Source organism: Eptatretus burgeri, chromosome 12 (assembly GCF_056783735.1).
Source record: "Eptatretus burgeri isolate ZD-2024b chromosome 12, Ebu_testis_v1, whole genome shotgun sequence".
Classification (NCBI taxonomy): Eukaryota; Metazoa; Chordata; class Myxini; order Myxiniformes; family Myxinidae; genus Eptatretus; species Eptatretus burgeri.
Genome location: NC_140972.1, coordinates 43,984,941 through 44,006,223, shown reverse-complemented (window position 1 = coordinate 44,006,223; position 21,283 = coordinate 43,984,941). Strand labels below are relative to the sequence as shown.

The 21,283-nt window shown below is 42.7% G+C and overlaps 2 protein-coding genes across 14 annotated transcripts in view; one reads left to right on the top strand and one right to left on the bottom strand.

Annotated features, from left to right (window-relative positions):
* The window catches only part of HERC1 (HECT and RLD domain containing E3 ubiquitin protein ligase family member 1), a 964,782-nt gene that overhangs the window by 386,733 nt on the left and 556,766 nt on the right, over positions 1-21,283 (bottom strand). The window lies entirely within an intron of this gene.
* The window catches only part of LOC147015511 (uncharacterized), a 284,377-nt gene that overhangs the window by 207,017 nt on the left and 56,077 nt on the right, over positions 1-21,283 (top strand). For all 13 annotated transcript variants that reach the window (XM_085850328.1, XM_085850332.1, XM_085850320.1 and 10 more), the window contains one exon: positions 10,425-10,616. In XM_085850328.1, coding sequence (XP_085706454.1) covers positions 10,557-10,616 — 60 coding nt within the window. In that variant the 5' untranslated portion in view covers positions 10,425-10,556. The remainder of the gene's footprint in view (positions 1-10,424; positions 10,617-21,283) is intronic.

Here is a 21,283-nt window from a genome sequence, read left to right as displayed (position 1 = left end):
CCCACTCGAACTGGTACTTATTTCGCCGACCTCAGAAGGATGTCAGGCTGAGTCAACCCCCTGGTGTATTAATTCAGCGGCTGACGGGGCTTGAACTCAGGACCCTAGGATCCCAAGCCGCCACCCTAACCACTGAGCCAACACCAGGCTATATATAGTGTTATGGTGTACCCGCCTTATCGGCGATCTTGTTCCAACTGTGCAACACGTTCTTCTGACACATTCCTTTATTTGGGCGGTGTATAGGCAACAGACTATTGCTCTGATCACTCCCGAAAATTAATGTTACCCAGGTTATTTATACAAAGCTAAAACATGCATACTGCTTATGTGCACATACCATATATAATACATCATAGTTATATAGCTCGGAATATTCCAATTTCACCCCACCATCCCCCAAAATGAAGGACATGCCAAGATGGGTGGAATTTTTTTTTTTTAAACTTTATGGCCTCAACCAAAAGTTGCACATGCTCAACTTCAGTGTGCCCTCATTAATCCATGAAAGTTTCGGCTTCCTTGCGTCTTCATATTCAGCTGTGCCATACAATTCAGCAATAGAGTGGATAAAATCAATGGAACGTTAATTGAGGTATGCTAACCATCGTGGGAAGCAAGGAGAAGCTGACGCTTTGGCCATTAAGCCTTCGTTGGAGCAAACGAGCTCTTTCCTTCGACGAAGGGCGAACGTCCGGAACGTCAGCTTTTTGCATCCAACAGCGGTTAGCATACCTCAATTAACGTTTGTTGAGTCTATCCATTGTTCTCCCTATCCACCAACACTAATCGACACTTACCTTTGCAAGCAAGCCTACTTCTTTAATCCAGTAATATACAGTATCTTAAAAGGGCGATGCTGTAGCCGCTAAAATTTTTCGAGTATTTTCTCATCTGTAGTTTGGCCATCTTACATAGCCTAGAAATACCTGCATCTCAGTCCAAGCCACAACCTAAAAACATCTTCATGCCAGCTCTTTTATTCCTAATCAGTACTGTCATGAGTAGGTGGATAAAGGAATTTTTGATTGCTGGCCATTTGAAGAAAATGGTTTGTTGATGTCATTATTAAGATAGAGAATGCTTTGCACTATCTTTTATTCCTTTGTAAAGGAAAGTGCATTTACATATCATGATTCATGCCAAGATGACTGCGAAGGTAAATTTGCTCTCCATTGCATATTTTTCTTTGATCCAAGCCGAGGGCAAGTAAATCCTGGAATTCCATCAATCCTCTTGCTGTGTAAGGCTGTGAAGCGATGGGCACACATTTCCGTTGATGTATGCAGGGTGCACTGGGGTTTGGAATCAGATAGAAGCCTGAGATCCACTCCCTCCACCCCCAACCCCTAACCTCTCACTGCACTCTCGTGACATTTTGATCTGTTACGTGGGGCTTTCCTCGGCCATCTGGTCTGTTTGTGTATTTTGGGCGGATCTCGGAACTTTGAGGAAAATGGCACAGGAAACATAATCTCATGGGGCTGGAACTCCAGTTCACAAATATGCATTCCTGAGTAGGTAGCTTACCTGGATAATTTGTAATCTTCATTTCGCACTTAAGCTTTCGGGCATATATTGCCAACTGTTGCTGTTAATGGTTTCAACGATGAAAGTAACTGATTGAATGTGTTTTGTTTCATCTGTTTTTAATGGTACCATTGTGTATTGGTGATGTTGAAGTGTTCCCACGTTTCCTTGTTATGCAGTCCCAGTCTCTTCAGCAAAGACACGAGGAAATGTCCCACCATGCGTTTTGCTAATGGCACAGGGCGAACAAAAAGTTTGGCATTCTCAAACTTTCCATGGTGACACCTCTTGAAAGCACGTGACATTTTGAGTAGTTGCGACCAATCTGAAGGTTAGAAACGTGGATTGACATTTTAGGTTTTGATTGATCATTGTTGAAAGCTGCTCGACTTGTGGACCCAAAGCAAAGGAAAAACTTTCCAAGCAAGTATTAGGCTAAGGCGTTAAGTGATCATGGCACATTGTTCAGCTCTGTTTATCCGTTTGCCCAGAAGTCCTTGCTGTCATGTTTGAATAATAGCTGGGGCTAATCGTTTGTCAGCCCAACACTGGTTGTGATGAATCGCAGGTCGAAATGACAGTAGCAGTAATATTTGAAGTTATTAATTTTTTTTTAATGGCCATGACCTACACACATGGCTTCAGCTAAAAAAGTCGTGTTTCCCAAATGTGTTGTGCTCATCACTTTGTGGCTTGGAATACTCGAAGGGAGAAATTATCTCGAACACAGTACTGGTGGTCTCATTTACGCTTTTGTTTCGTAACAAACGTGAAACTCTCCCACCTTGCCAAAAAGCCTCAGTCACTGCACCCTTGTTTGCGGTTTGTCTCGCCAAGTTCGAGACAACAAAGGTGCGTGCCCATGGATTCATGATGAATGTTTTTTCAGTCCATTTTGAAGGTCTGGAAAGCATTTAGCGCGGAGTTCGTGCCTTATTTGCGTCTATTTTATAAGGAGCTGACCCAGGAAGGCAAATCAAGCCATGATGTTTTTTGTCTTTTGGTGTCATTTTTTGAGAGTCATTCTGGGATTTTTCTCATATCAGATGTTTCTACCAAGTGAAACATTTAAATATTGGATTGAATATTCTCCTGAGAATTAAGGTTGAGGCACATTATTCGATTTTTGGATGATAGCACTGTCATGATGCGGTCCAGCTTTGTTTTGTAAGTGGTTGCATGTTTATTCTTTCACCGTGAGTGATAAAGTGCACAGTATAAATGTTGGCAACGTCCACAATGGGACTAGTGTAGAGTGAAGCGAAGAGGGGCAGGATAACAGCAGCAGGTATTTAATGTTCCCATTAAATGCCATCCACTCAGGATTTCCCTGCTCGTGCTCCCTGGATGCTCCCTGGATGTTCCCTGGTGGATCTCTGGATGTTCCCTGGATGCTCCCTTCTTGACAATAATATCAGAGCAGCACTTTTTTCACATTGATTGCCTTGTTGAGTTCTTTGTTTTCATCCTCAATTTGTTTGTGCAAAATGTATAATTAATCAATGACAGAAATGGGGAGGGAAGTGGCAGAGAATGATTGATGAAGGAAAGAATCACTAATTGGTATGTAAGCCGCCAATTTTACAGACAAGTTTCACCCTCTCAATGTGTCTCTACGAAAAGACTGTTTGGCAAACCCCTCCTATGTACTTCCTTAACATTCCTCTTGGAGAAGTTCGGTCACTCAAGTTCCTGGACCTCACTATCAGCCATGATCTTTCTTGGGCAAGCCATATTTCAAAGTTGGTCTCCAAAGCCAGTCACCAACTATGCATCCTCCATCATACAAAGTCTTTCCTTGGCACTCCTGAACTTTTATCCACCAACACGGCCTTCATCTGTAGCTTGATAGAGGACTGCTCTCCCCTCTGGGCTGGTACCCCTGCCTCACACCTTGCTCAGGTTGCCGTGCAAACCAAGGCCTTCAAGATCATTGGAATCTCTTGCAATGAAGCCAAGTCTGATCATGTCACTTTCACATCACAGAAAGGTTGGCGGTCTCTATTTTCTACAACCTCCTTTCTGGTCTTCACTCTTTTCCCTTTCTGTTCTCTTACCCCCCCCTCCCCACCACCAGCCCCACCCTCCATGTTTTTGTAGAGTACATGTGGTCTGCCAGAAACTCCCTCTTGGTGAAACTCCAGAAATCCAGATTCACTGCTCACCTCCACTCGTTTCGTTTCTTTTTCTTTCCCCCGCCTGTGGAACCAACTTCTTTCATCTTTTCGATCTCATTCTTCCTTCAAGACAGCTGTTCACCACCCCATTCACAACCATGATCTTTTTGACCACCATGAACCCTCCCAAGCGCACCACTTTCTGAGTTTACAGTTCTTCCTTCCACTTCTGTGATTGAGATTTTGCAGCAGTGTCCATCTTCTTCATTCCATGCCTCACCCATAATTTCTCCAAATTTTCTTCTTTTGTCTCTCAACCCTGCTTTTATTGTGTCTCACATCTCTTTCTACGGTTCTTTTTGTTCTGTTACATCCTGATCCGTTTTGTTTTCTCATTCCTCCACGAGCCTCGACACTACATATTCAAAAAAATAAAAAAAATGGCATTAAGGATGGAGAGTGGAGAGATGAGCGGCAACTGGGAGATAAAATAATTTATTAACACGCCACTTTACCTTGGTCCATTGGTGATGCTCATTGTATTTTGGCAGTGACAGAGGTCCCATATCACCATGGTGCTTTGTGGTCCAGGTAAAACATCGGAGGAAGACGCTCTTTGGAAAACGTGTTTGTGGTCATTTCAAGGATATCATTCCATAGAAGCTTCAGGATGATTTCATAATTGTTACTTGGGGACATTTTAATGCGGTGCAGGAAATTTGAAATGTTCCTTAATGCTTCACTTTCGTGCAACGAATGAATGTGAATCTTCGCACAAGTTTAGTAGTGCCACAGGTTTCAGTTCAGATTTATAGAACTATCAGGTGGTCAACCACCAGGTGATAAGCTATAGAGGAGTCATTTTTCTATATGAATATTTTGGACTGAAGATTGCATGTTTTGATGCTTTCATGATTCCATAGTTTTGTTTATTCCTCCTCATAGTCTTCAGCAATCTCATATTGGTGCATCATGCTATGCTTCTGCTGTTGCAACTCATTCCTTTTCTGCTGATTGGGACCAAAAGTGGGCTTGCTGCCACAGCAGGGTGAGAATGGCCACCACTTTTTTTTTTTTTTTAACCACACTTTTCTTCCCACAAAATCTCGATCATTTTTATTCTTCAACCTTCTGAACCGAATCTCCTTTGACAGTCTTTCACGGAGCTTTCGTTCGTTGTGTTTTATGCTGCGTAAGCCGCTCTGCGCCTTTGCTGTCATACGGCACCACGTGTGGCTCATGACCGTTGACATCTCGATGCTCATCAACCTACTGCAGGACGTAGTATTTCACAAATTTGGACCAAAAGTCACCTGAATGTTACCATGCACCAGCGTGATTGCCTTGCCATCTGCATTGTGGGCTAATGTTCACTGGAATCCAATTACCTGAGAAATATTTTTTAAGGGCCATGAACCCAACACTGGCTGCTTCACTTCCTGCTTACATCGGAAGATTCTTCCTCTCTTTGTCTCTGAAGCAGTGATGGCTGCATAAATTTGCAGGCTGTAGGGCAGCACTGGCCTTCCTTTACTCCCGCAGTCAGATCACTCCATGCGGTGCTGCTTAGAGTCATTAACCTCGTTGGTCAGCCCATCCGTCTGCTTGCCACAGCCCATTTCTCCCACTTCTGTTCTCTCTTTAGCATCCACTCCCCCCACCCTGAAAGGTTGCATTTTCTCATGTTGCTCCCAGTATGCTGAGCAATGAAATTTCATCAAATGTTTGGGGGTATGCCAGACCATTCCTGCCCCAAACTAGCATGATCCAGTGTTTTTCCTTCATCTCTCCACTGCCATTAGCTAACACATTTGTTTTGCAACTTTCTTTCATCACGTGACATGTCCTGTTTTTACTTTAGGAACAACTATCTTCAACTTGTTTTTGACCCTCTTTATTTAATTCCTTACCAGAGTCAGTGATGTAATGCTTAGAGCATCTGCTTGGAGTTTGGGAGGTTGCTGGTTCAAACCCCCTGTTAAGTTATACCAAAGGCTTTTAAAAAATGTACTTGCTGTTTCCTTGCTTGATGGTCAGCATTTAAAAGGATAGACCATGAACAAGTAATGTAGGATTGACAATGTCAAACGACCTAGTGAAACCTCTTGCCAAGAAACTGCTTCAACATCACCAATGCTGTGTAAAGAGTATGGTACATCAGAATCAAAAATTTCATTTCTTACAGGAAAGCAATGTAATTTTTCAGCAAAATCCCAAATTGCACTTGTGGGCTTAGCCACGTGTCTGTTGGAATAACTTTATGTTTGTAATGAAATCCTTCATGTGATGCTTCCCAGAAGACCACGACTGGGCTTTCTGTGTTATTTTGGGTCCATAGCTGCCATCTTATGATGGGGGTCAATAGATCAGAGCTGACTGAGACTGGAATCTCCTGTGACTGTAATTCTTGATGCTTGTTTGATCACCATGCTGAACCGGCTGTGCTTTGCACTCCTGGGGGCTAACCACGGTTTGACACAGGTCCGGATTGAGTTTTCCCTTGTGCCGTTCCATCTCGCCATCATACCTTTGCTGCCAATCTCGCAGCCAGTGCTGTTGAGCATGTCCATGAAGTGGACTATCAAGAGTTTTAAGTGCTCGAACAGCTTTCTTGTATCTCAGCACTAATAGGCTTCCAATTGCTGTCGTTTGGCACTAATGCACAGCATTAAGTGACCTCTGTCAGCTATAGATACCTACCTATTCATTACAGCCCAATGTCTGGTATCGTCTCCCTTTAAATTATACACTCAAGGGATTGAAGTGATATTAAGGTATTGAAGGTTAGTATGGCCGGAGGTAGGCCTGCACCTTACTCGCAGTCGATTGCTTGATTGGATAAAATATGCCAATTAGTTCCTGGCTGATTTTGCCTTCATTGGATAGGGTTGATAACACAGTGTCCTACCTGATGCTGATTGGGTAGGACACACGTGGCCTTACACTCAATGAACAGCAGGCGAGGCAATCATTTGGAGAGATATATATATATATATATATATATATATATATATATATATATATATATATATATATATATATATGTATATATAGATCACCCCTATGAGGTCTGCACTACATAATGACCAATTTTGAAGTCAATTAGATGGCAATTGAAAGATTTTGGTTTCGGCTGTTGAAGTTATGCTCACTACCGTTGCTCAGCTTGCCGATGAAGATTCCAAATGAAAGTGAAACGAAGCATGCTGCACATAGGGTGGGTTTCCTAATGCAAATCAAGATTGCTGTTGCATTAACAGCACGGCTGCAAATTGTTTAGACATATGTTAGCTATTTCCTTGATCCAATTACAAGCCGTTATTTAGGAATTGAAGGTTGCAGGAACCAAGTATGCACTGCATGCAATTTATTCGTTGTAGATAGGTCACTCTTTGAAGAGCATGAGATTAACGTGGAAAATCCAGTGCATGAAATTGTGCAAGATCTAAAGGCCCACAATATAATCAGTGTTTGTGAATTTCACATGTAGTTTGACTATCATAGCTTCGATTAAACCTACAATAGCTCGTATATAATTTTAATAATTATGATATTTGTGTTTAATAATTTGGTTATTTTAATTATATAACCACACATCAGAGAATGGGCTAATTCTGGTTTATTTATTAGTCCCCTACCGGTTTCACTGGAGGGGAATTTGGTTTGCTGTCTGTCCATCCGTCTGTCTGTCCGTCAGTCCCACCTGTGGTTTTTCTGACATTTTCTCCAAACTGGGAACATGATTATATTATGGCAAGTTACAGAACAAGTTGGAGTTTCAGGCCATTTCATACATTTTTCACAGAGTTCTGCCTTTTTTGGACTTCAAAAATATCACATCAGTTGGGGACATGTATTGCAAAGCAATTCTCGTTCTTGTATACTTATTTTTTTCTACGTGAGTTGCTCAGGAACTTGGACACATATCACGAGTTGGACAAGAACATGAATAGATGCAATGTACTTTTGCATTGATTTCAAGGACATTACTAAAAAGTGGACAAATCAGCACAACATATGGGATTTGGTATTCCCCTCTGAGCGCTTTATTCGTGTGCAACAAGGGTCAGAAGATGGTCGTGTGCAATGGTCAGAATACGAAGCTTTAAAGAAAGTAATAAAGTTCATGCTCGAAGGAAGAAAACCAAGAGGATGTCATAAAAAGCGCATGGATTGAAACTGTCAAAAAAAGATATGGAATGTTTGAGTTTGTACGAGACTTGACACAATCGATATAGATCCGCATGGAGGAATGCTATCATTCGAGCAACCCCTGGGAAAAATTGTCATAAAACGATTGCTGTTCTTGTTGTTCTTGTTGTTCTTGGTGTTACTGACCTCTTTACTCGTGATGCTGGGATCCGAGACTCCGGAATCATCAGCAAGGTGCTGATATAGCAACTCCAAACAGGATCAAGTACAAACTCATCAATGATCTCTCGGACTCTCTGGAAAATCCTCTATTTCTCTTTGCCGATGACTCAACCCTCTGCCGTACCATCTGTCATCCCTCAGACCGGCAAGCAGCAGCTTCTTCGCTCACTGCAGATCTGGATAAAATCACAAACTGGTCCAACACGTGGAACATGTCTTTCAATCCAGACAAATCTCACACTCTCACTATGTCTCTTCGAAAGGACCGTTTACAAAACCCCCCCATCCACTTTCTCAACAATCCTCTGGAAGAAGTCTTTTCTTTCAAGCTTCTGGGTCTCACTATCTGCCATGACCTTTCCTGGGAAAGTCACATTTCCAACCTTGCCTCAAAAGCCAGTCGCCGAATGGGAATCCTCCGTCGTGCAAAGTCCTTCCTCGGCCCTCTTGAGCTCCTGACCACTTACAAAGCTTTTGTCCGTAGCCTGATGGAGTACTGCTCTCCCCTCTGGGCTGGTGCTCCTGCCTCCCACCTTTCTCGACTTCACGCTGTCGAAACCAGGGCTTTTAAGATCATTGGCATCTCCCGCAATGAAGCTGAGTCTTTGGGCCTCTCACTCAATCACCGCAGGTTGGTCGGTGGTCTTTCTGTCTTCTACCGACTCCTCTCCAGCCTTGCCCCCCTGCTCTCTCTGCGATTTGTCCCAACCACATTTCCACAGGGCGCTCAAGGTCCGCCAACAACCCCTTCTGGTAAAACTACCAAAATCACGAATCACTGCTCATCTTCACTCTTTCATTCCTCTTTTTCCCGCCTTTGGAATAAACTTCCTCACTCTATTCTTTCCCATTCTTCCCTTCAGGCTTTCAAAACAGCTGTTCACCACCACCTCTTATCTTCCCCCATCCAAATCCTCGATCTTTTCTACCCCCGATAATCCACCCAAGCCCACTTCCTTCAATTCTCCTGCTTTCCTTCCTGAAAGTCCCTTTAATGTCCATCTTCCCCTCGCCATGTTCCCCGTCCCATCCCCATCCCTCTCCCTTCCACAGTTCACCTGTGTCTGTTCCCCAATGTTTTGTCCCTTCCACTCCCGCCCCTCTTGTCTCATGCCTCCTTGCTGTGAGTTGTGTGTTAGCTCTCATACGAGCCTCGACCAAGGTATACAAAAAAAAAAAAAAAAAAAAAAAAAAAAAAAAAAAAAAAAAAAAAACGTGGCAGCAAGGTGCTTGTCAAGAACAAATGCTAAATGATCTTGACGTGTACAATAATATATATTTTTTTGCCTCTCCTATTTTAGTTTTGAGGAATACCTGCTACTTGAAATGCAGAGCGTCTTGTCTGGGAAATTGTTGCCAAAGGAATTGCTTAGTTCGCCGCTCCTTCCTGACATTGGCCATCCCGCTAACACAGATCCTGACACGTGCAGTTATACAGGACATTGGATGTGTTACCTTTTCATGGGGAGTTTAGGACCTTTTGGTTTTTGTGAAAGATGGTTCAGAAAGGTGTGAACAAAAGGGTAGTGTTTTCTCATTGACTTGTTCAACGTTTTGAGAATTTGGCCTCGTCCTCTGGTCCAACGATGACTTGACACAGCATGATCTTCATTCTGTAGTAGTTAGAAACCTGCTAACTCGAATATAAGGCACGCTTATGTTGACCAGGTGACAGAACAGGGATTCGGCTCTGAAACCGCAGGCCTGAAATGGAAGTCAACCAAGTGGCATACAGCTGTCTGCACATGGCTTCCATTACATGAAGCTTAGTTCATATATATAAATATATATATATACGTATATAAATAAATAAATAAATAAATATATACTGTATATTGCAAGAGTTATAACATTGTTCATCACATCATATGTTTTCTACTCTATTTGTCCTTTTCCTCGAACGTCTTGTGTCCTGTCATGGAATATCAACAAATGCACCTTTCCAGATGATATTATATTTGAGCTCCGTTATACCTGTCATTATGTGAGCAAGGTATTTGAAACAAAAGAAAAATGCCATTCCTGAATTCCACGCAGATTTCCTCTGTTTGGTTCATAATCCGCTCATAATTCCACTGATGAGGCATCTGGCAAGCTCAGGCAGTTCCCAGTGCAAAGTAAAGCTGCGTGTACGGCAACCAAATAGCACAGCTTGGTGGAGTGCCAGGCGCATTGCCCCCTTGAGTACTGTAGAGTTTTTGGCCAAGTACCGCCCTGCCACCGGTCACCGCACAATCCGTTAGTTCTGTTGCTCTCATTCCGTAGAATGAAACTGCCTCTTGTACCGCTTTTTATTTCCTTTACATTGTGAACTGACAAGTGGCCTTTTCAGTGGCCGTGGTGCGTTTCATGCCACCGTGCTGCTCGAGTGCCTTGGGCAAGTTCTGTGCCGCTGTGTTACAGGGTTGCAGTCAGCCGAGATGAGATGGCGGTGAGCCAAGTTTCAGGAGACACCGCAATCCTGAATTTGACCGTTGGGTGGAGGAGATGAGCATCGCATGATGTGACAAATGGGATGCACATCCTTCCTGCACCATGGACAGCCCGGAATACTTAGACCTCGATGCCTTGGACTTCAGTGAAGAGGGCACTTTGGTGAGTTTAAAAAGATGGCTTTAAATGGATCATGGGATAAGAAACGGAGAAGCAAAGACATTGTCTTTTGTAAAATATTTTGGGCTAGTTTCTTCGACTCGTGAACAGCCATTGAGGATGAAGCAAGGTAGGATATATTTATGATGAGTAAATGCTGCTCTGGCATTCTATATCAAACCTGGGGTGGAGTTAGGGGTTTGGCTGGGGGTTTGGGGTGGGAGTGGGGGTGGTTACCACAATATCATAAGTCCTGGCCATTTCTGATGGACAGTTAGTCATATTTTGACGTTAATGAAACAGAAAAGCGTTCGTGTGTTGGGAATGATGGGCTTTTCAAGGCCAAGACTATTCGTTGGCATTTTTTTTTTGTTTTCTGTTCCTGTCTTGCCAGTTTTGACATTATATTGTATTTTAGCATTCAGGTTGGGCCAATTTTTTTGATTCTTGTCCTTGGCTTAATTCCAGAGTAAGTAGGTCCTTGTGACCGACAGGAGTCTTTGTAAATGTTCCACCAGGCTTGTGATAGGAACCGGTTTATCGTGCACAGCCCCCCTTCGATTAATGTTGGCAAATTGGTGAATGTTGTTGATTTTGCCAAATGGATACTTTTTTGGCCTTTCCTGAAGACGGCACAAAGGGATTGATGGTAAAATATGTCTCAAAATCCTGTTCAAGACCAATGTTGAGAAACAAACTTGTGGCTTTCATGTATAAATAACAGCACTCACAATGAGCAAATTCAACCATTGTGTTGTCATAACATACCAGTATTGAGCTGTCTATTCCTTCTGAGTCTTCACCTTGTTTTTGAACATCATGACGAGCTTTTGTTATTTCCAGTCTTTTCACAATGATTTTTATGAGCACGAGGAATGCGCCGTGTGATGATATGGCCGTCAATGTTCGGTTGAAATATTGAGGTTTTTTTTGGCACATTCAAGATGCTTGGATCCCGGATTGAAATCCCACATGCTGCGTTCATTTGTCTAACGTCTCCTAATATCCTTGTTCTGTATCTGATAAATGTATACAAGCTCCTCCATGAACCTTACACATCACAGTTTGAATGCATGTGTTCCTGCCGAGATTCATGAAAGCACATCTTTTATGAGCCATGATGAAGCAAATCAATGTAAATAGAATGTGAACTAAATAAATCCAGATGGTGATCTGCGAGAATCTCGGGTCGGACATGGAATGCATCAGTGGTGCTTTACATTACACGGTGGCTTTCTTTGTAGATATTAAACTCACGTAATACTACAAGGTGCAATCTTGAATCCATTTCTTTTTCTCTCGTTACATTGAAAGATCATTCTCAGAAGCAGTTTTGCTTTGTTGGCGAAAAGGCTGCACGGAAAAGGTTTACCTTGTGCTGAATTGGCAATTTGGTTGTTTTTTTAGAAATAGCTGCAAGCTGTGTTCTTATGAAACGGGATTTATGCACTATTAGCCTTTCTTATGATTTTGAAGGGATGCTGTATTGGCAAAGCCAATGACTCCCAGTTTTAAACTGTAATTGGATTCATGGTGTGCTCATGATTATGAAGCTCGCGTTTCATCCACAATAACTAATGCTCTCGTCATTGTTTTTTGTTCAAGTAAAACGCAGGCAAACTGGGCAAGGGAAACTCCAAATCATTGAAATATTACCAGAAACAAGGAGCTGATATTCTAGGTTCCCCACCTTTGGGAGGGTATGAGGAATAGATCTGTGTAGTATGAAATCTAAATCTTGAACGGTTTTTGAAATGTCGCATACACAAGCCAAGTTACCGAGACGGTTGCCATGGAAACATAATTCAGCCAATCATAGCTGTGATCTAATGAAGTTGAGATAATGTCAAGAGGAATAGATATCTGCAATATGAAAGATAAATGTTCAACGGTTTTTGGAATGTTGCGTACACAAAAGTACATGGACGGATGGATGCTCACTAAATGCTCTCACTTGTTAATGCCATTTTCACTAACAATGGTCCCAAAGAGTTTGACACCAATCTTGTTAATGCATGCTAAGCCAATGCTCATTATTCTTCAAATAAATATCTCCGATGATTTTATTTTTTTTGGTTTTTGGGATTTCACCAAAATCTCTTCATGCATCTCACGAGATCTGACTTCTCATCAAGTCTGTTTAGGTGCATCAAGAGATATTGGTCAGGGCCATGTATATCACGAGAGCCAGCAGGTCAAATGGAGTGCATGTGGACATTTGATTGTTCTGGAACAATTCTGTGACATTTGTGTGATGCTCATAAGAATATAGCATCCTGCATTTTTTTAGGGGGGAGGAGAAGGGGTTCCATACAAATCAAGGCTCGTGGAATAGCTGTAAAACTGAATTGATCAGGATGCAACAGCACAAAAGGAGGGGGGGCACCAACAGTATGGAATAGATGGAGATGGACAAACAAGGGATAGGGGAGAATGTGGGGGTGGACAAGACGGATACAGAAGCAAACACTCAGGAAGAAAAAAACTGCAAATTTGTGTGGTGAGGGGGTGGGATGGAAGTGCTTTAGCAGGATTAGAAAAGACTATGGTTTGGGATTTGGAATGATTGGAGATGATGGCAAAGAGCTGTCTTGAAAACCTGGAGGGGAAAATAAGATTGAGGAGAATGTGGAATTTGGTTCCCACTGGTAAGAAAAAAAAGAAGAGAGGAACAAATGAGTGGAGGTGAGCAATGATCCTGGATTGAAGTCGTTTCACCAGAAGGGGGTATACCATGTGTGCCTTGCACCTATCTGGGTTTGGGAGGGGGGGGTTGACAAAACACAAAACACAGAGCAGAGAGTGCAAGACCAGAAAGGAGGCAGAAGAAAACAGAGAGACCACTGACCTGTCTACAATGGCAAAGTGATAGGCCCATCGACTCAGCTTCATCGCGGGAGATTCCAATGATCTTGAAGGCCGTGGTTTCCATGACGTCAAGCCGAGCAAGGTATGAGGTAGGGCTGCCAGCCCAGAGTAGAGAACAGTATTCCATCAAGCTGCAGATGAATGCCTTATCGATAGATAAGCTTTCAGTTGTGCCAAAGGAAGGACTTTGTATGATGGAGGATTCGGAGGCCAAATTTTATATGTGGTTTGCCCAAAAAAGGTCATGGCTGATGTGAGAGAGAGAGAAAGACGGAGACAGAGACAGACATATTTTTGACCTATTTAAGTTTTATACATATTCCAAGTGTTCTGAAGAGAAGGAATAGACTACAGCCTGTCTATCTGAAGGATGAGGGATGTCACGGCAGAAGGTGGAGTCATCAGCAAATAGATTAAGAGGATTTTCCAGAGAGACGGAGAGATCGTTGATGATGGATCGGATATGGCTGATATCACTGCCTGGAGGGCACTCCAACCTTGACAGATAGTGGAAATGGAAGGATTCCATTGAGAGCCACACGTTAGCACTGGGATTTGCAGAAGTCAGTGACCCAAGAGTGGGCTTGGTCTTGGATTCCAAAGGCAAAAAGTTTGCAGAGCAAGGTGGGATCTCAGACTGTATTGAAAGCTTGAGATATGTCCAGAGAGACGGCTCTGAACTCATGTCTGACATTGAGGCTCCATCCATTGTTGGGAGAGTAAAAGCAGCATGTCCAAGGTAGAGTGACCAGATCATAATCTGAATTGATGATCAGGGATGAGGTCATTGGAAAAAGGAATGATTTCATATCAAATATGAGGATGGATTCCACAACTTTGCTGATGACTGAAAGCAAGCTGTGAGGTGTGTAGTTAAGAGGTTAGGTTTTTGCACCTTGTTACCTCCACTTCCAAAGGTGGATTAAGGTTATGTTTTCACCCTGTCTATCTGTCTGTGAGCAGGATATTTCAAAATGTTGTGGACGGATTCGCCCGAAATTTGGTGGACAGATTGAGTGTGTGACAAGGAAGAATTGATTTGATTTTGGAGATCTGAATCCGGATACGGATCTGAGAATTTTTTTTTAAGTCGTTCTTCACTATTCAGTGAAAGGGCTGAAAATGATGTATAACACGTTGTGGATAAGTCATGACAAAACATGGTGGATGAATGAAGGAGTTAAACTGTGCACGGCAGATTGAGTTCGATTTTTTGTGGATTATTTTGGGAGGAGTGACAAAGACTTTTTCATTGTTTGTGTTTTTTTAAGGTGAGGATGGGAGAAGGATTAAGCTGAGGGTTCAGAAATAATATTTTGGAGGGAAGGATCGAAAAGGAAGCACATGCGGTCAAAAAACAGAGGCAGATGCAGCAAGCCAACGAGCACAGCCCCAGCCAAGTAGGCCGAACTTTACAAGGGGCACAGATTCCACAATTCAATACAACTAACTACGGTTTGGCATGGAAAATTGGATGAAAACACAACCAGCAACACTGAAATAAAAATATAATACAGAATAAAACACTAAGTATCTTTTCTGGAAAACTTGCTTTGTTGAGCTGGAAGGAGGAACTCACAAACCAGCAACACACATGGAGCAACCTGGAACAGGAAGTCCAATAAATCTGTTGAAGAAATGGCACTGTGACTGCTGATTATGATCCTTCATAAACCATTAGGTTATCATATCGCCTTTTCGGAAATTTGAGTACCTTGCATGTTAATGTGGAATATCAGTTGTTCCGGTGTTGTCTGACAGACGAGATGGCCTCTATCATTGGGAAGCCAGGGAAGGAGAACCATTCATCGTTTAGATAGAGATATAATAGTTAGGGAATTTTAGTAAATTGTATTGACCATGTGTTAAAAAATTGCTTACCAAAAAATTTCTTCACTAACGTATTCATCTAGGTGTCAACTAACACCTATCAATTAGTGCAACCCCAAATCCTTGTGGAAAATTCTGGCGAGCCAATCAAAGTTCGGGTGCTCAGAGGGCCTGCGCGAAAAAATAGGAAAAATTAACTTTTGCCAATATTGACTTGTGGGATGTCTAACTAGGGGTTTTTAGGGTGCTGAATTGATTCCAACCATTATTTTTGAGAAAAAAAAACACTCCTTGATCATATAAAATGTATTTTATTCACATTTTTAACAGAACTGTGCTCAATGGAAATGTTGCTTCGTCAGCTTTTACAACCTTATTCATCAAACTCCCCAGTATCTTCCTCACTCCTCTTGTCATCCAGCTGGTTTATGTTCAGGCAAGAGTTACCATGACAGATGCCGCAAGCAGAAATACACTTGACTCCTTGCTTTTTACAGCAGCACCTGAGTGAGCTGCAGTCCCCCGCACAGTTGCAGCTGGCAAACGTCAGGAGGTCATCTGGTGCAATGGGGTCTGTAGAAGGGACTGGTGCATATCCTTGCTCAGCGAGTTGCCATCCATAGTCCCGGGCATCCAACGATGGACTTTGTAGCATCAGCCAGTCTCGAGTCTGGAGGTAAGCTCAGAGAGAGTGCGGTGCTGCAGCTCCTGTTGTCGGGGGGAGTTTCTCAGGTTTTATGCTCCCAGTAGCAGTTCACTTGCTGAAGATGTCGAATCTCAATTCTTCCAAGTCTTTGGAGGATTTCCCATGGAACATGAGTTTGAAAAGATCACAGCCTGCTTTGATGATATCACCTTTCTCAACTCGGATGTCCATAACACGTCCATTGCCCTCTCTGCTTCATAAGTCTTGCAGAGCTTGCTTAGCAAAGTTGGTTTGCTAAACCCAAAAATTGCAGACACTGTATCGCAGCCAGAGAAGCTGTGCAAGAAGATGAGATACCTCCGGTATATCTCTGGGATGGCCTCCCGGATCTTTCCGACATCGTAAGATGTTTCTTTGGCTGTCGTGAGGAAGATCGGATGGTCTGCAACATGATGAATCAGCATAACCAGGACGTCTGTGTCCTCAGCCCTCACCTCGACAGGGGACTCTCTTGCCTCATCTAGAGCTGCGCGGACGATGGAGGTGTCGGCATCATCGGAGCATTGCTGTACACTGATTCCATTCCTACTAAATGTCTCAGCAAGGAGCAGAACGAGCTGGGCTTTGTTGTTCTTGTTATCGAGGAACTTTTCTCTTGCAATGATGATTTTGAGATCCAGACGAATCTGAGTCCCACAGCATGCGTTCTTTGTTTGTCTCAAGTGGTCATGGTCCTTGGTGGAGCTGCCATATCTGTCAAAGACCACCGTTATCCGGAGGCGATGGCTCCCCATGGACTTCACAAACCGGAGGTAGCTCTCGGTAACATCCTTCCAAGGAAGGTTAGCCTCCCACTTGACATTGTGCAGGAGCCACCCACCATCAACCACAAGGCTTGTTTGTGCAGCGGGGTTGTTCGACAGGTGCCACACATGCCTTCAGGGACCTTGCTGGGGCAGCCTTGTCTGGCTTTCACAACTTTTGATTTTTGTCAAACAGAGACATCGGTTTTGGCGTCAACTCAAAGCGCAGAGCTTCTTTGGTCTTGACTTCACACTCACTGATGACAATGAGGCGGTTCAATAGCTTCAGTGAGTCAATGATCAGCTTCTCACCATTGACTTTGGGTCCAGATCTAAGGCTTGCAAGTGATTTGACCTTGTGTTTGGTTACCATTGCATCCACAACAGTTTTCCCATCCATCTTAGCTTGTATGGCTCTGCCAACTTCTTCTGCTTGATTAGCGTTGACTTGGTCTTAGGGAGTGCTGCTGAACCCAGTTGAGAAGGACACCAGAGTCTTCTTGTCCCTTGTGGCATCGAAAGGGTTGACTTCCTCCAACCACCCAACTATGGTGTTGACAGCATCGTTGTCTCTCTTCATTTGGGCTCTTTTAACGTCGGTGTTGACAGCTACCCCACATTTGACCATGCTTCTTTCTAGCTCTTGGTGAATGAACGAGAAGTGGTTCAGAGTCTGAACCCAAGACTTATGAGAAGACTCATTCCGAAAGCGGCCTCTGTTTAGACCACCGGAGGATTTTGCCTCACGCATGAGTGTGGTTTCTATCGTGATGTCGGTCCATGTGCCAGACCATTCGTGGTCTGAGAACCTGACTTCATGGTTGCCGTACAAAGTGAACTTGGATAGAATTTCCTGGAACATGGGACTCTCTTGTCGCTGATGCATCAGCTGTACTTGCAGCCTTGCTCCTTTTGCGGACTGATGGTGGCCCGCTGCTGTGAAGGTATTGAGCATTCTAATGATGCAGCTGAGATGATTTATAACTTATTTATATTTATAACACAATTTTATAGCTAAAAGATCTTAGCTAACGTCAGCTAACACAGAATTCTACTGAGTATGAGCACAAATATAACCAACAATATAGCAGTGGTTTCAAAAATGTTGTATGTTGGTTTCGGCACAATTTGAACAATCTGAATCGATTGAGCCAAATTACCGCAAAACACAGTCTGAAATATCTAAAAATGTATCATATCAATATTTTACGGCCAGGGATTCATTTTTCCTCAAATCTAATGGTTGGAATCAATTCAGCACCCCAAACAACCCCTAGGTAGACATCCCACAAGTCAATATTGGCAAAAGTTCATTTTTCCGATTTTTTTTCACGCAGGCCCTCTGAGCACCCGAACTTTGATTGGCTCCACAGAATTTTCCACAAGGATTTGGTTTTGCACTAATTGATAGGTGTTAGTAGACACCTAGATGAATACGTTAGTGAATACATTTTTTGGTAAGCAATTTTTTCACAGATGGTCAATACCATTTGCTAAAATTCCCTAATTATAATGGGGATTTAATGCTGAATTATTGAGTCAGTTGTATCACTATTGCCATTTTCTGAAGCACCTGAACAATTTGGCCCCACATGAGTTCAGGTTATAAGTGACAAGAGTAAAAGAACCCAAAAGATTTATTTGAAGAATTTTTTTTCAACAGTCAACAGGGTTTATCCTGTAGATTATTGGGGCAGCGAAACAACTCCTCATGGCATATTTAATGAAAATTGCAAGTTCCTCCTGTCCTGGCATTGTTTATGTTCCAAAACCTGCATATCAGATGTATTTGATACGAGTTCCCTTGCAGGTACCTTAAACACAGGAGGGGGCCATTAGGCCATCAAGACTGCACAATGGTTGCCAACCTATAGTTGTTTGTCCCTGCTCTGATCCTTTTAAATGATGAGTGTCAAGTAAGGAAGCAGCACGTACCATTTTTAAAGAATTTGGTCTGACTCGGCCGGAATTTGATCCGCCAACATCCCAGATTCAGAGAGGATGCTCGAACCATCATGTCACCGAGTCTGGTAAATAAAGTACCTTCATGCAAATACCTGGAAGACACATTTACTAGTAGCGTATTAAAATGAAAAATATGTAACCGTCAGCCAAAAGCTTTGGGTTATGGTGAGACATTCATCAGGGTGGATGGTGGACGAAGGATCAGACTGCTTGCTCTGCCTCTGGATATTTGGTTGCATTTGATTTCTTTATACTCACTGATGAATTTCCATTTGGTGGTGAAATCGCTTGATTGCTTCATCATGCTCCAGGTTTGTCCACTGTTTCTATTCCCTGATGCCATGTGATCTGCATTGCTGTTACATCGCTGCTGAGCAATTGCAAACATGGAAATGCTTTGTGCGTTCCATTTTAAGCTAATAAAGTGATCTTTTTGTTCTACTTTGCTCAAGCTCCAAAAATGGATAATTGACATGTAGAGGAGAGGTGGTTTTTTTTTTTTTTTTTTTTTTTTTTTTTTTACAGATTTACAGATTTGGAAGAATCATAAGCAAAGTGAGTTCAACCTTTTATATTAATACAAACATGGATTTTTTTAATATCTCCTGTGAAATATTTTCTCAAATCTTCAACATAAATTTAAATGATATGAAATTGGACATGTGGCTTAATGTCTCTTTCAAAAAGATGAAATGCTCCAAGATGCAACTTCCTTCGCTGGTAAAATGTTCTAGACAGCCAATTAGAGTCAGATTTGAGTCATTTGTGGATCTATTTTCGCATCAGGCAGCCAATCTGCACCGTGACAACTAAAGAACTATCCTGACATCTAATGCAATGCTGATTTGGGTGAGAACAACAGTTGACTGTTAATTGCTTGAACATAATTTATTAGGTGTTTTCATATTTTGGAATCTCAAATATGCTTCGAACATTCCAAAGGATTCCGGTGTCAAATCAAAGGCAGACTCGAAACTGCACAGTTTGCAATTCATGCGGCGTTGTTTGTCGAAACGGTTGTGTTGGTAAAACTGTGAAGTGCATTATTAAATGCATTCTGAGCAGATGCATTATTAAAGCAAACTTCTGTATCAATGTTGAGTCTCGTGAAAGAGCTACATGATGGAGAATGTGAGATAAAATAGAGACGGTGGAGTAACAGCAAGGAAGCAAGCAGGTGTAAGGAAATGCAAGCAAAGAAGTGACGTATTATGATTGCAAGTTTGCCGTACACTTTGTACTTGTTACTAGCAAAGGGACGCAGTGAAATGGGACAAGACACTTTGCAAATGAACACACAATGTATGGTTGAAAGTGATGAATTTTGTTGCTTTTTTTTTCATCAGAATATTTGTCAAAAATATCAATATGTTGCATGGCAGGATCACTCGATTATTTTGATGTTGTTGAAGAGGAAGAAGAAAATAGACAATTGGAAGTTTGGAGCCAGATCATAAATAAGCAGTCATAAATGCATGTACATTGTATATGTATGAAAAATAGTTGTACAGCATATTTACATGATGGATTTACATCAGGACTTCTCTAGTTTTTTTTAGTTTTGTATACACTGATGAGGCTCGTGTGAGAGCTAACACACAACACACCACAAGGGGGGCAGGAGAGGGAAGGACAAAACAGTTGGGAACAGAGACATTCGGAGATCTGTGGAAGGGAGAGGGATGGGGTGGGGAACACAGGGTATACAAGATGGACATTACAGGGACTTTCAGGAAGGAAAGCAGGGAATTTGAAGGAGGTGGGTTTGGGGTGGATTAACAGGGGTAGAAAAGATCATGATTTTGGATGGAGGAAGACAGCTGTTTTGAAGACCTGGAGGAAAGGGTGGGATTGCAGAGAGTGTGTGAGTTTGTTCCAGAGGTGGGAAAAAAGAGGAATGAATGAGTGAAGGTGTGCAGCGATTCTTGATTTGGCAGTTTTACCAGAAGGCGTTTGCTGGCAGACCTTGATTGACCTGCGGAAATGTAGGGTGTGGCAGAACACAAACAGAGCAGGGGGGAGGGGGGCAAGGCTGGAGAGGAAATGGTAGAAGATAGAAAGACCATCGACCTGCCTGTGGTGAGTGAGTGGGAGACCTAAATACTCGGCTTTATCGCAAGACATACCAATGATCCTAAATGCCATGGTTTCCACAGCGTGAAGTCGAGGTCAGTGTGAGGCAGGAGCACCAGCCCAGAGGGGAGAGAAGTACTCCATAAAGCTGCGGACGAAGGCTTTGTATGTGGTCAGGAGCTCAGGTGTGCCAAGGAAGGACTTTGCACGATGGAGGATGCCCAGTTGGTGATTTGCTTTGGAGGCCAGCTTGGAAATGTGGCTTTTCCAGGAAAGATCATGGGAGAGTGAGAGCCAAAAGCTTGAATGTAAGGACTTCTTCAGGGGGATTTTTGAGAAAGTAGGTGGGGAGTGGGGGGGAGGGGGGTTCCAGATGTCTGTTTGACATGACGTGTGCTTCATATTTCACAGTACTCGCCCAGCTTGCTGAAAGTGGTCACATTTCATTTTTTTCCTATCAATTGGATATGAATTGAAAGTTTTTA